The sequence below is a fragment of the Seriola dumerili genome, unplaced genomic scaffold (assembly GCF_002260705.1).
Source record: "Seriola dumerili isolate Sdu_G_001 unplaced genomic scaffold, Sdu_1.0 BDQW01000478.1, whole genome shotgun sequence".
Classification (NCBI taxonomy): Eukaryota; Metazoa; Chordata; class Actinopteri; order Carangiformes; family Carangidae; genus Seriola; species Seriola dumerili.
Genome location: NW_019174733.1, coordinates 3,136,282 through 3,149,223, shown reverse-complemented (window position 1 = coordinate 3,149,223; position 12,942 = coordinate 3,136,282). Strand labels below are relative to the sequence as shown.

The following is a 12,942-nucleotide window of genomic DNA, read 5'->3' as shown; positions in this document are numbered from 1 at the left end:
TCAATACTGCACACAGGTATAAAATAGTAATGACCCTGAAAGCCACTGGTAGACGATGTTGGCTCCAGGAAAGATCTCAGTGCAATAGGGACTTCATGTACCTGTGACAGAGCTGCCCGCACCACACGGCCTATGTCCTCCCTCCACTCGGGGATGTCAGGATTGTGCTCATCAAGCGCTGGCGAGAACGACAACAGCAGCGACCTGAAGAACTCTGGGTAAAAAGGTTTAGTGATGTCTGTGAGAATATGAATGCTACTTCTGGTTTAGTTTCTGATTAATCTGATGTGCAGTTTTGTCTTTTTTCATTTGGCAAACATATGCCTTGAAGTTAATTGCTCCTCAAGATTTCATGTTCGTTTACCGTGACATTTTATTCATTAGGTAAGTCCACGTTGACATCAACGTGGCGCCACTTGCAGCGTGGACAGAGAGGCATCATACTTTTCCAGAGATAACGCATTGCATATTCATGTAACGTGCATTGCACCAATTAAAGTGTGTTGAAGACTGTCTCCCCCACTCACCTTTAACAGTTATAACTTTTGAATCCTGCATTACGGTGCTCCCAGAAGCAACCTGGACCGTGACCTTGTTTTTCCCCTCTCTCTGAAACGTGTATGAGATGCTTCCCTCCAAGGTTATAATGGGCTGGATTTCAAAAGAAAAAACACAGAGAAATGCACAGAAAACCCCACATCCTCTCTGCTGCATATAGAATACTATGTACATACAGCCCTTGACGTACTGTATAATGAGGAGGAAGAGGAGGAGGGGGAGTGATAAATAAATATGACCAGCCACCTTGGCTGGATCTTCCAGAAAAACCCAGTGTGGCCACGTGCAGTTACATTCTACATGATTTGTGTGAAAACCCTGCAGATTTACAACAACACAAGGACACCCAGAGAGGAGGAGATGGAGAATGGAAAAGGCCGCAGTAAACAGCACAAAAAGTGTGTGTGGAACAATAGTGGGAGGAAAACAAGCTTCTCACCTCGGAGCTGTTGTCAAACCACCAGAAGAAGGTCAATGTTCTGGTGTGACTCGGCCAAACCACCGCAGTCAGATTAGCCTCCTTCCCCCTGATGGCTACAATAGGAACGGAGAGATATACACGCTCCACAGGACCTGAGGCAGCAGCACACACATCCATCCATACATAGGTGCACACACATGCGCATACAAGTAAATGCACGCACACACAAAGCACACACAAATTCAGCAAACTCTGAATATTATTGTGATCACAGCTCATGTGCATTTAGCTCCAGGTGTGTGCTTTTGCATAAAAGTAATGCAACCATGACTGAAATGTAATTCTGCAGACTGGGAATGTGACTATCCATGAAAGAGAAAGCATTCATGCTATATGCACTGCCGCAGGAAGGAGTAATGACATTTCTTATTCACATACTGGTGATGTGTAAAAACAGTGTGCTGCTGTCAGATCCCTGGCTGTTCTCAGCTGAAGCTGTCACTCGGTAAATCCCAGTCGTTCTGTAGATGTGCATGATGCCATCATCAGTCCTGCTCAGGTTAGAGTACGTGATCTTGATGCCGTCCCCAAAGTCTAGCTGGATGCTGGTCCTCAGCGAGTCTCCCTGTGGATGGACGGTAAGACATGGCATCTGTCACCATGGCTTAGGACGAGATACTTTAGACCACACACAAGTGAAGTAAGCACAGCCCACTACTCAAGTGCTTGGGCTATGTCACAAACACTTTGTAGGTGATTTTGAATGGAGGGAGACAGAAATCCAACTGAGAAAAGACGAGGGAAAGTAAAGAGAGGTACAGAGGCAAAAGAGGTCATAGAAATAAGAAAGATCTTTTTTTTAATCTGCCAACTTGCCAGATGATAAAGTCATCCAAAACAAACTAACCTATTGCCATCATTCCAATGTTTTCACCCAAATGAGAAAACTTTATTTTTTCTTACTAACCCCCAGTGGCATCTAGTCATGCTGATAGCTTTGATTTTATTTCCTCATGTTTTGAGATATCCGTTCTGTGAGATTTCTGCTGCAGCACTAATATAACAGGTTAAAGAGGCTTCATTTGCAGTGCTCACAGCCATGAAAAATTACATTTAACAAATCAACAACAAACTGTCTTTCCAGAATCAGTATCAGTGTCCCCCTTACTCTGGGTAATCCACACAACAGGTTTATTTAGTCTATTTTTCAGAAGGAAGTAGTTCCAATATAAACAGTCCACAGTGAGATCTGAGGATTATCCAGAGTTAATGACATTGATTTTTCTTTTTTTTCAATTCACCACAAACAAAATTCCATTCACCCCCACAGCTCTGAGCTGGAGGCAGAAATCTCAGTGATATCTCAAACCCTGGGCAAATAAAAACAAAACTATCTGCATGACTACACTAGAGGTAAGTGAGGGAATGTGTTTTCAGCCATGCTAATGATGTGACTCTGGGGAGTCAGCAGCTGAAATATCTGAACAACTATTGGATTGATTGCCATGAAATCTTGTACAGACCTTCATGGTTCCCAGACGATGTATCCTAATGACCCAACTTTTCCTCTTGGGCTACCATGACGTTGGCACTTTTGGCTTTGTGTGAAACATCTCGACAAATATTGGCTGCATAACACCACAATGACTTAAGTTAAGTGATATGACTCACGTCTTCGAGGTAGACCATGAAAGTGACGTTACTGCCAACTGGGGCGCTGAGCTCTCCTTGATTGGTCGAGAGCCGGAGGCCTCGGGGTGGTCTGGGACGACAAGCCTGCCTCCTGGGCGAGTACACGTTCCTCCCTGCCTCCTTACAGTTATTGGACAAAACCTTCCGGTACCTTTGAAAGATCAAAGAAAGATTAAAGTTATTATATCATCCATATACTATATACCAGTTTTCATAGTATACAAGAATTGCATCAATTAAAATAATGTCAATCAAACTGCAGCTTTGGAGAGCTACCGTCAATTAAAGTTCAGAAAGAGACAGCAAATACTTGGAGCAATTTCTTCACCATCTAGAATCCATCTTAATTTATTCCATTTTTGAGCGACTCCTCAGTTGCATCTCTGGAATTATTTGTGGGACAATAGCGTGCATCAGCAGCACACAGATTTAGTATGCATACTTGCCTCTTTGAGTATTCTTAATTTTGTCACTTTTCAAGTGTGAACACACTGAATACTCAACACCTGCTTAGTTATATTTTGTATTATGGAATTAGGATACAACATTTCTCAGCTCTACTCAGAGCCTTTTCTTTCCTGAATTGTTATTTGTGTTTGTGTTGTAGACAACATAACGAACCAGCTGGAATGGAATAATATTGTTTTGTGATGGGTTGAACATTGGAGGCCACTTACCCTGTGCTGTTAAGGAAGCTTTGGCTGGAACTACAGCTTTTAGCTGCACCATTTGGATTAAACCAAAAAGCAGGGGAGCACTTCCCATCCGCCTGGCGCTCCCATCCATAATCACTGCCAAAAAACACGACACTTCATAAAATGATAAACACTGCTACTCAAATAATCTAGCTTCTACAAGCTTTTGTAGTGGGGCAAATGCTTCGCAGTTGGAGATTCATGGAATATTTTAAGACCATAACTAGAGACATGATTGTCAGACAAGCAGGATCAAACAGAATTTCAGACAGATGGATAAAGGATATTTAAAATTCATTTAGTGATTCATTATTAATTGAATTCTAAGAAGTCACTTGACATTATGCAAATTACAGTAGCACGATGAAAAGTTCCAAACTTCCATGTACAATTTCCAAACTATAATTACATTCGATGAACACAGTCATATTGGTTATCCCGTAAATATGCAATGTAAGATGGATATTAAGGCATATGAAGTTCAGCAAACTGATACTTCTGTTTTTGATTACAAATGTCTACAAGCGGCTGCTAATGAAGTACAATTGAATTAGATGTTCAAAGGAGAGGGGCTGTTTTGTAAACATGTAATCAAAGAAATGAAGGATCACTGAGGATAAAAGTCTGAGTTACAGTTTTGTCCCAGTTGGGAAAGCTGAGACAAGAAAGTCATTACCATTCAAAATCATAGGTTGTGCAGAGGCACGGCTCAGAGGAATAGATCCTGGAATAGTCCTGGACCAGCATGCAACGGTTGCCTGGCCTGCGCTTCATAAAGATCTGCCTCTCGCCCATCACACACAGCTCTCCCTATCAAACAAAGAAAAGGATGATGTCGTTTTTCACACGACTGGAAGAAAGTCAAAAAAAGAGACAGGAAAAATTCATGTTCCTGCATGAAGCGAGTGTACTTTGTTTACAATGACAACGGACAAACATGCATCTCTTGGAGCTAAATCAATAATGTTTAACATTGCTGTTACCTTGTTGTGCAGGTGCCATGTCTGATAATCTCCATCCATGCATCTCCTGCTGAAGAGGCCCTTGTAATCGATCTTGATCAGCTGCCACTCTGACCGATGGCTGAAGTGTCCAAAGAAACTGGAAGATGATTCACCAAAATGCAAATTTCAGATGAGACTACCGTGAGATGCAGATATACAGGTGTCGGATTTGATGGCGCAACAAGAACACCTGCAAATCTGAAGTCTGACAGCTGAGATAACAGTCCCTTTGACGAAAAGGTTTAAGTGACTGGGGAGAATCAAGCGGACCTTTCTTTGTTTACATCACCAGAGAAGCTAATTCTCCGAGCCTGATATTTGTCTCATTCCTCTGGGACTTTTGTGTCTCTGCTTACGTGATAATGTGATTGTCAGATTCTGGCTCCATTAAAACCCCATCCACATACAGAGGTGCCAAGGAGAAACTGTGACGGTCCCACTTCTTTCCTTCGTCGAGACTGATCCTGCATTAAGAGAAAAGCAACAGCTGTCAGTACATGAACATCTGTCTATGCATGTTTATCTGTCTGTTGTCGATAAACATATATTTTTTTCAACAACAAACAACATGAGCACACAAGTTAAGCAGAGACAAACAAGGTAAAAAGAAATATGACAAAAGATTTCAGGTTATTTAGCTTTTGCCACGGTTGAAAAATGAAGCACTTTCAATTCTCTTCAATGTGAAAAATTATCATGACACCAGACTGCACAGCAGAACAAATGTTCCTCGGACCAGGTAAATTTTTGAAGGTGACAAAACAACAGAGAAGAGAGATATGACTCTGGTTGTAACATTAGACATAGATTTGGGGGGTTTCAAATCACCTTTCTCAGAGCTTAATCACTTCTGACAGGGCTGTGGTGTGCGGGGACATCAAAGTAGATAGTGTTACAAAGCTCCCACAATATGAGGGAGTTATGAGGGCATCCTCAGTCTCATATTTCCACCCTGCTCTACTTCTCATTTACATAAAAGCACTCAAACCATCATATCCAACCAAGAGTACAAAGCTATAACAGACTCTCTTCTGTTGGAAATGATTCAGGCTCTGTTTTGAAGCTGCAGAGCCGATACAATAATCATGCAAACTTGGCCCATCAGCATTTCAAAAACATTAAATGTAATCATATGCTGCATCAAATCCCTGCACGGGAAAAATGAAATGATACTGGAGTAATTTACCACGACAACTCCCGCACCTACAGTTCCTACCTACAGTAACTATGACGTCAGTTATTGTTGAAGAGTCGCTTCACCTACCATAAGTGTCGAATCGGCGTCGCTGCGTGTAAGACTGCCAGCAAAGCCCCCCCATTATCAAGGAACCAAATGTTGTGCTCTTCATCAAAAATCTGCATTGGAAAAAAACCTCACATTTGCTCCATTTATGACAACACACTTTCAATATGAATACATCCTGTTTAAGGTAAACACACGTGCAGTCTGTAGACCCAGACGGCTCTCACCTGTCTCCAGCTATTTCCTGCATCAGATGTTATAAACATCCCAAGGTTGGTGGAGGACAGCTCTGTTCCAATATTCCCTGAGTACAAAAACATGAATAATTTCACTCCCTGTGTATTTACATAGCAAAGACTCCACAACACACTTATACTGTATACAGAATCACCTGATAAAATCGTTCGGGAGTTATTTTGTGAATCTGTGTATGTCCTATTTCTCCACCAGAGGACACATTTATGACTTACTGCAACCTAATCATCTCAGAGTTTCAGCGCCTGATTTCAATGACAGTAAGAGGGCACTGTGTGATTAGTGTTAAGTGTCTTTCTTGCATTTATCTGAGCAACTAGGAATACCTTTGTTGTTGGAAAATTTGTCTCACCATTTCTGTCTCAGGTCTCATGTGATCAGTTTGCATGACCTTTAGGTAACCTTACCTGTAGCCACGATGATTCCTGGAACAGACTTTTTGCTGGTGATGGGTCCAGACGTGTAGGGATTCTCCAACATCTCCAGATGAAGATGCAGCGAACAAAATGGCTGTCAACAAAAAAAAAAAAAAAACAGATTCCAGTACAGCACAGGTTGAGACACTACGTATCAAGACAGATCTTCACGGAAGCAATTATAATTAGCTCTGCCTTCAAAACTATTCTTCCCCATTGAGAGAAAAGCGCTAACATTTATAAAACAAAGATTCCTTTCATTTCCTCTGCCAAAAAAGAAAGAAAGAAAATGGCTGAGAGGACACAAAGGGCATTTGAATTGTTTCATTCTAAAGCAAACAAGGCATGTAATTAAAATTCCCCAAGATGCACTGATAAAACTGACAAAATTGATTAAAATAATTTCACTCATCTCTCAGACTAAAGCACAGTGAAAAACATCAATACAGCTTTTCAAACAGCTGAGGCTAAAGGGGGGTCAGACAGCAGACAAGAGCAGAATGGTCACCTGTATGACACAGTGGAAGATTGTAACCTGCTATTAGCTGAACAATGTACATTATTTCTCTAAAGAACATACTGACTGATTAGGTGAATATCATACCTGCTGAATAACAACACTGCCGCATAATGTAATTCTGTGTAATCTAATATTCATTAGTCCAGTGTGACTACAGGTAGTAAATTGAAATCAGAGAGGTTAATGGAAAGTCTGGACCCCTGAAACTAAACGCGATGACACGGCGCCTTACACTTATAATAAGAATATTCCAGCCAAGCATCTCCTCGTCCATTTAGGAGGCTAAAAAGGCGAGCTGATGCTGACGCTGGCACCTGGCCCTGTGCAAACGTGGCTCTGAATCAAAGAACATCCAAAGCACAGCTGATGAGGTCGGAACATTTGATGAATGATATATGTCATAAACTTCACTTCGCATGAAAAAGAGCATTCATTCATTCCTGCCCAAAGGCTCAAGCTCACCAGAATGCAGTGAAGGTTATTCCCAGCCACATCAGTGGAAGGACCTGGCAGAAGGGCCCATGTTTGTCCCTTGTTGTAGGTGATAAAAGTCTTGATGTGATTATCCACCAGTTTGTTGGCGAGATACATGCCATTTATCCCCTCAACCTAGGAAGGAAAACAGAAATGCGACTATGAAAAATAAAAGCATACATTACACAGAAAGGCTTCTGTCAGTGTTATTATTGTTCTTGTGTTTGTAGATTATTATTGATGCATTAACATGTAAGCAGCTATTACTGTAGCTGGTTGTTGTGGAGCTAATTTAACCACTTTATCTACACAGGGGCAGTTTAATCTACAACAATAAATCGTATTATTCATATTTTGAAAACAATAATATAAACGGATTGTATGTTTTGTATATATGTAAACTCTTAATGCGGTCGACTATAGCTGTGGAACATATGTGGTGGAGTAAAAAGTGCAATATTTTCCTCTTAAATGTAGTTGAGTGGAAATATAAGGAAGCATAAAATGGAAACATTAAAGCACCTCGAAATTATAATGATGTACAGAACACTACATGTACTTAATCACTTTCTATCACTGTATTCAGGTCACTTTTGAAGCCAAAATCATCTGTTGGTAAAAAGGGTTTGCTGCCTTTTAAAATGAATATTTTGGATTTTACACTGTTGGTCAGACAAAGTGAGCAATTTAAAAATGCCAGATAAAAAATATATTTTTCACAGTTTGCTTTTATTTTATAGACAAAACCACAAATCAATTATTCAATGATGAAAATAATTGCTGTTTTAATTATAATCACAGCTTAGTTAATTAACAGAGGTTTTTTTTTTTTACTTGTATGCGTTATAACTGGACGGGGAATTAGCTGCTCTGTGACAGAAGCAGCGGCCCGTGAACAAGACTGACTACACACCTTATAAAAGTCCACCAGTAGGTTACCAGCGGGTCCTCGGCTGGTTCTCAGATTCTCTAATGAAAGGGTAAAGTAGACCCCGGGGGAGTCTGAGATATACAGGCTGTAAGTATTGTTCTGATTCCACTCCTGAACTGCAGCAAAGACCTGCTTCTCATCTGTGCTGATGATATGCATGTCCTGTGAGAGGAACCAGAGGCAGATGGAAAGAGGCAAGGGGTGGGAATGAAATAAAATGATTTTTAAAAAAAAACCCAACAATCATGTTTCTTTATGATTATTTGGCAGGTATTTGGAGCTTACCTTTGGTAGACAATATTTAGGTAACTTCATCCGCTTGAAGGATTCTCTCATGTAGGAGACAAAGTAGCTGGCTCGTCCTGACTTCGTCACCTTTGCAATGAAATCAAAGAAGCTTTATCATTCTTTAAACACCACATTTACATATTTTAGTGTCACTTCACCCAACACATTGAATTTCCCTTTATGAGGTCAGTGACTTTTATTTGTACATTTCCAGTTTGATGCCATGGGTATGATTTTTATCCTACTATGTAGGCTGAAGAAAAAAAAAAACCACGATTGCAGGGTTTTTACAAGATGTACAATACGTGAGTGAATTTGCCAACATCCCAAATGTGAATCTGTTGTGAAATGAGGACATGATGCAAAAGTGTTTCCTGAAGGAGGTGTATTAATTCACAACGCATGAGTGACTCGATAAAACCCTCGCAATTTGACTCTGCTTTCCGCGCTGTCGAAAGCAGACTAAAATTACAAGCACAACAGAAATTATTATCATTATCTCAATTAGTCTAAAGCTAAGAGGCAGTGAAGATTGTGTTGGCTTTATCTACAGTGCAGCTTGAAGATCTTAATGCACTACCACTTTCCCATCCACTTACAGGCAGGCCAACACTACTTGATTGCTTATTTTCTAATCAACTAGAAGGATGGTGTTTGTCTCCCAACACACTACATTAGGGCTCTAATGGAATAATCTATCGAAAATCAATGAGCTGCATTTTCCCAGACCACATTTTTGAGGATGTTGCACTTGGCTGTTCCTTCTCTCCCATGAGACTTTGGAGGTGTTGAAGACTGCTTATTTCGTTGTAGCCCAATCGATAACCTCATTACTCTTTGTCAAGTTAAATCCAACTGCCCCAAGCAATGAAAGTCACAAGAAAGTCATCTCTGCCACCACAGCTCCGCGCAGACACTCTCCCTGTGTGTCCTGTTATTTTCAACAGCATCTTCCTCATGTCTGCCTCTGCCTTGACGGTCAATCTCATCTCAGCTAAATGCAATTTGGGCATTTTATTGAATCACCATTTCTGTATCACACTGTGATATATATATATATATATATATATATATATATATATATATATTTATTATTTTTTCATACATTTTCATTCTTACTTCACAGCCATTCCAATCAAGTCTGTGGATTAAGTGATCCTGAAAGAGAAACTGGGTCACCGCTAAAGTATAGCTGCTGTAACATCATATCATATCAAAAGATTAAATCTGTGGATAAATAAATTAAAAAATGAACAGCAAACATTTAGAGGTGTTTATTCAAAATGAAAAGGTTCGCTACCAACAGAGCACTAGAAAGCCACGCTCCTTTTATTTTTATTTTGCTGAAACTTAGCTGGAGTCTGCCAAGGATGAACAAATGCATCATGGCTGACCAAGAAAGAGAAAATTACTTCGCTGTGAATGGAAATCAATGACAGTTGAGGGCATTTGAAAATTAAATTTCTGATAATGACCCTGCCTGCCGCTGTCTAATTGGAGTCAAAGTCAGAGTGAATGGTAATAAGGACACCAACCTGTCTATTCACAGTTCCTTTGTCCTGTGCTCTCAGCAAGCAAACACATTTTTCAGGCATGGAGTGTGTCTGTGTGGAAACTCAAACACTGAGTGTGCCTTGACATGAACGAGACAAAACCTAATCAAAACACACATTGGGCCAGTGGGGAACAGGTGTGTCGGAGAAAGCCATTATATGGGTTTTGATGGAAAAGCATGAAGTGGATGCACAAGATACAGAAAATAAAAACAACAACAACAACAAAAAAAAAGAAAGAAAAGAGAAAATCAAAGTTCATGGACACAACAGCCTTTGTGTGAAAAGGTGAAGACAAGGTTTAACTTAATCCAGAAAAGTAATCTATCACTACGCAAACCTGTGTGAAAACATATTCATCCTGCACAACCAGTGAGTTGGTGTCTACATGTCCAGGAAAGAGGTACTGTCTGTTGCCATCTGTGCAGCGTTGGGCTCTGCACTTCACGTACTGAGCGCCTGGAAAGAGGCAAAAGGAAATCAATCAGAAGTAAATTACAACCATTTACTTTCAGACAGTACTTTATATGCACTGGAGCTGCTATACAGAGGCACTGCATATAATAAATATACTTTAAGTTCACTGTTCTGAAACAACTTTAATCTTGGACTGTGAATACAAGACAGCAGTGCGATCCAAATGAGCTGAGATTCAAGACTAATACAGTAGAAGCTTTTGCAGCGTGTCACACTTCAAAAAAAAAGTTCAGGATGTTATTGTGTGAGGCAAAAAGAGTTTGTATGCTAATTCAGATACAGATTTTCTCACCACAAGAGGAATATGAGTATCTATTCCAATGCATTAAATCCCTATAATTGGCCTAACAGAGTATACCATGCTGTTTAGAAGAGGGGAGTTGAGGTTTGTCTATGCGACACAGGGGATAGATTAAGGCGAAGCAACATCAATCAACCCACTAAAACTCTCCATTTTTGTCAGGAGACACCTATTCTGCTTTACTAGACCTTCGGGGACTAATCTGACCAGCAGAACGAGTCTCATCTTCCCCGTGACCTCGCTCTAAATGAGAGGCAAGGGGTCCTGTGGGTCTTGCTACTGTGGCAGACTGGAGTGCTGCACTCACGGCCTTTTGCGATGCGCGTTTCGATGTGGACCACATCTGATTCTTTGTCCAGCCCCATTACCGCCCTTGAAAGAAGCGGGAGGAGGAGAAGATGGAGAAGAGCAGAGAGAGGTGGTGGGGGGAAGAAAAGGCAAAAACGAGAATGGGAAGAGATGTGAGTATCACAACCGTAGATGTACATCTCTATTCTGTCAAACCAAAACAAGATGTTTTTTTTAGCTCCTGTAAATCACTCAGTGTAGGATCTCGGGCACCAGCAGCAATTAATCTCAATTCACTAAAGCATCAACATAGGAAACAACAAGGGGGGGGGGGCAAAACATCAGCTATTACCATAAATATCTACAATTGCAAATATGTGTTGATAAAAAATTGTAGGTGGTTGCAAAAGCATTTTGAAAAATAACGATTTGACGTAATATGCGTGAACAAATGGTTTTCAAGAGCACAAATAATGCATTCTTTCGGGTGCCAGTATACCCGCTGCGCTCTTCTTATTTATCAAATGTTTCACTATTCAACCATGTGGAGAGGATGTCCTCCAACCAATGTCCTTTCTTTTCCCAGCTAAAAAAAAAAAAAACACTTGGGTTTGACACATGCCATGACAAAGAGGGATAAACAGGCTCACATCAATATTCACTGCCTTGTGCCTGAGCAGTTGAGATTACTAAATGACAGCGACAACAAAAACAGCATGTCATGTTTGTGCTATGGAAAAAGAAGCACAATATTCCTTCATGTCTACGTGACATGGATATAATCAGTGTTGTGCTTGACTGCCACGAGTGAGATGTGTTTTTGACAAGAGGTCACTGGATCCTCCTGACAGCTTAGGGTCATGAACACTATCATTATGCAAATTACAATTAATCACTGTACAAAACAGTTCAAAAATAGGATGCAGATAATCATACCAGTAGAATCGGCCTGGCATCACGTTGTCGTGAACAAGCTGCCATTTCCTCCCAAAGTCCATTGAGCTGTACAGCTGCAAGATAAAATTAGGCTGATCTTCGTCACACTTTTAGGAGGAAGATTTTGTTAATGAGCAGCATCACAGTTATGATCACATCCACAGCAGAATCACATGAAAACAAAAGTTTTTTAAAATGCTAATGCATTCAGCATCACATATTATCTCATCTCCACTTAAAGCTTCATTGTGGATTCACTCAGAAGCTACCTTGCTGTCATGACTGTAAGCCAGTATCCAGTTCTCCTGTGCCGGGTGGAAGAGGAGGCTCAGGATGTTGAAGTTAATGGGATGCTTCTCAAAGCTTGCCCCTTCATCTGAACTGATGAGGACAGCGCTCTCTACCTCTGGGTCGCTAAGCATCATTATCTAAAGTAGGGAAGGCCAGACGAGGGATATGGCATCAGAAGAGGGAAAGAGACAGAGATACAGTCATTTGACAGCAATTTAAAAAAAAAAAAAACTGTAATTTTATGTCAGGAAAGAGCTTGTAAGAGATCAGACAGAGAGACAAAGCAACAGGGAAACGCTGACCTTCTGTTTGTTGGTAGGGCAGACGTACAGGTAACTTAAAACTGTCCTTGAACCCACTTTGTCATTGAGTTTGTTGTAGGTGCTTCCATAATCACTGGATCTGATTACAGAGAAAAGAAGAACATGTTCTGTGTTTGAAGAAAAAAAATATCCATTAGAGACCTGCCTGAAACAGACTTTAAAGCACCATTCCAGTGGTCTGGCATGTTTTAGCCCATTAACTACAAATCAGTTATTCTTTACGTGACTGCATCTCCAAAGCATACCATATCTGTTTAGATTGATTTTCAAGCAGCC

The 12,942-nt window shown here is 40.6% G+C and overlaps 1 protein-coding gene across 1 annotated transcript in view; it reads right to left on the bottom strand.

The window, feature by feature from the left end:
• The window catches only part of LOC111235167 (VPS10 domain-containing receptor SorCS3-like), a 54,219-nt gene that overhangs the window by 7,044 nt on the left and 34,233 nt on the right, over positions 1 to 12,942 (bottom strand). The window contains exons 3-22 of the mRNA XM_022763503.1: positions 12,646 to 12,745; positions 12,322 to 12,480; positions 12,053 to 12,126; positions 11,136 to 11,200; positions 10,391 to 10,509; positions 8,495 to 8,584; positions 8,192 to 8,371; positions 7,267 to 7,413; positions 6,276 to 6,378; positions 5,841 to 5,917; positions 5,635 to 5,726; positions 4,727 to 4,834; positions 4,350 to 4,467; positions 4,043 to 4,176; positions 3,349 to 3,462; positions 2,651 to 2,822; positions 1,418 to 1,604; positions 998 to 1,131; positions 528 to 651; positions 102 to 214 (exon numbers count right to left, since the gene is read on the bottom strand). Coding sequence (XP_022619224.1) covers positions 102 to 214; positions 528 to 651; positions 998 to 1,131; positions 1,418 to 1,604; positions 2,651 to 2,822; positions 3,349 to 3,462; positions 4,043 to 4,176; positions 4,350 to 4,467; positions 4,727 to 4,834; positions 5,635 to 5,726; positions 5,841 to 5,917; positions 6,276 to 6,378; positions 7,267 to 7,413; positions 8,192 to 8,371; positions 8,495 to 8,584; positions 10,391 to 10,509; positions 11,136 to 11,200; positions 12,053 to 12,126; positions 12,322 to 12,480; positions 12,646 to 12,745 — 2,410 coding nt within the window. The remainder of the gene's footprint in view (positions 1 to 101; positions 215 to 527; positions 652 to 997; positions 1,132 to 1,417; positions 1,605 to 2,650; positions 2,823 to 3,348; positions 3,463 to 4,042; positions 4,177 to 4,349; positions 4,468 to 4,726; positions 4,835 to 5,634; positions 5,727 to 5,840; positions 5,918 to 6,275; positions 6,379 to 7,266; positions 7,414 to 8,191; positions 8,372 to 8,494; positions 8,585 to 10,390; positions 10,510 to 11,135; positions 11,201 to 12,052; positions 12,127 to 12,321; positions 12,481 to 12,645; positions 12,746 to 12,942) is intronic.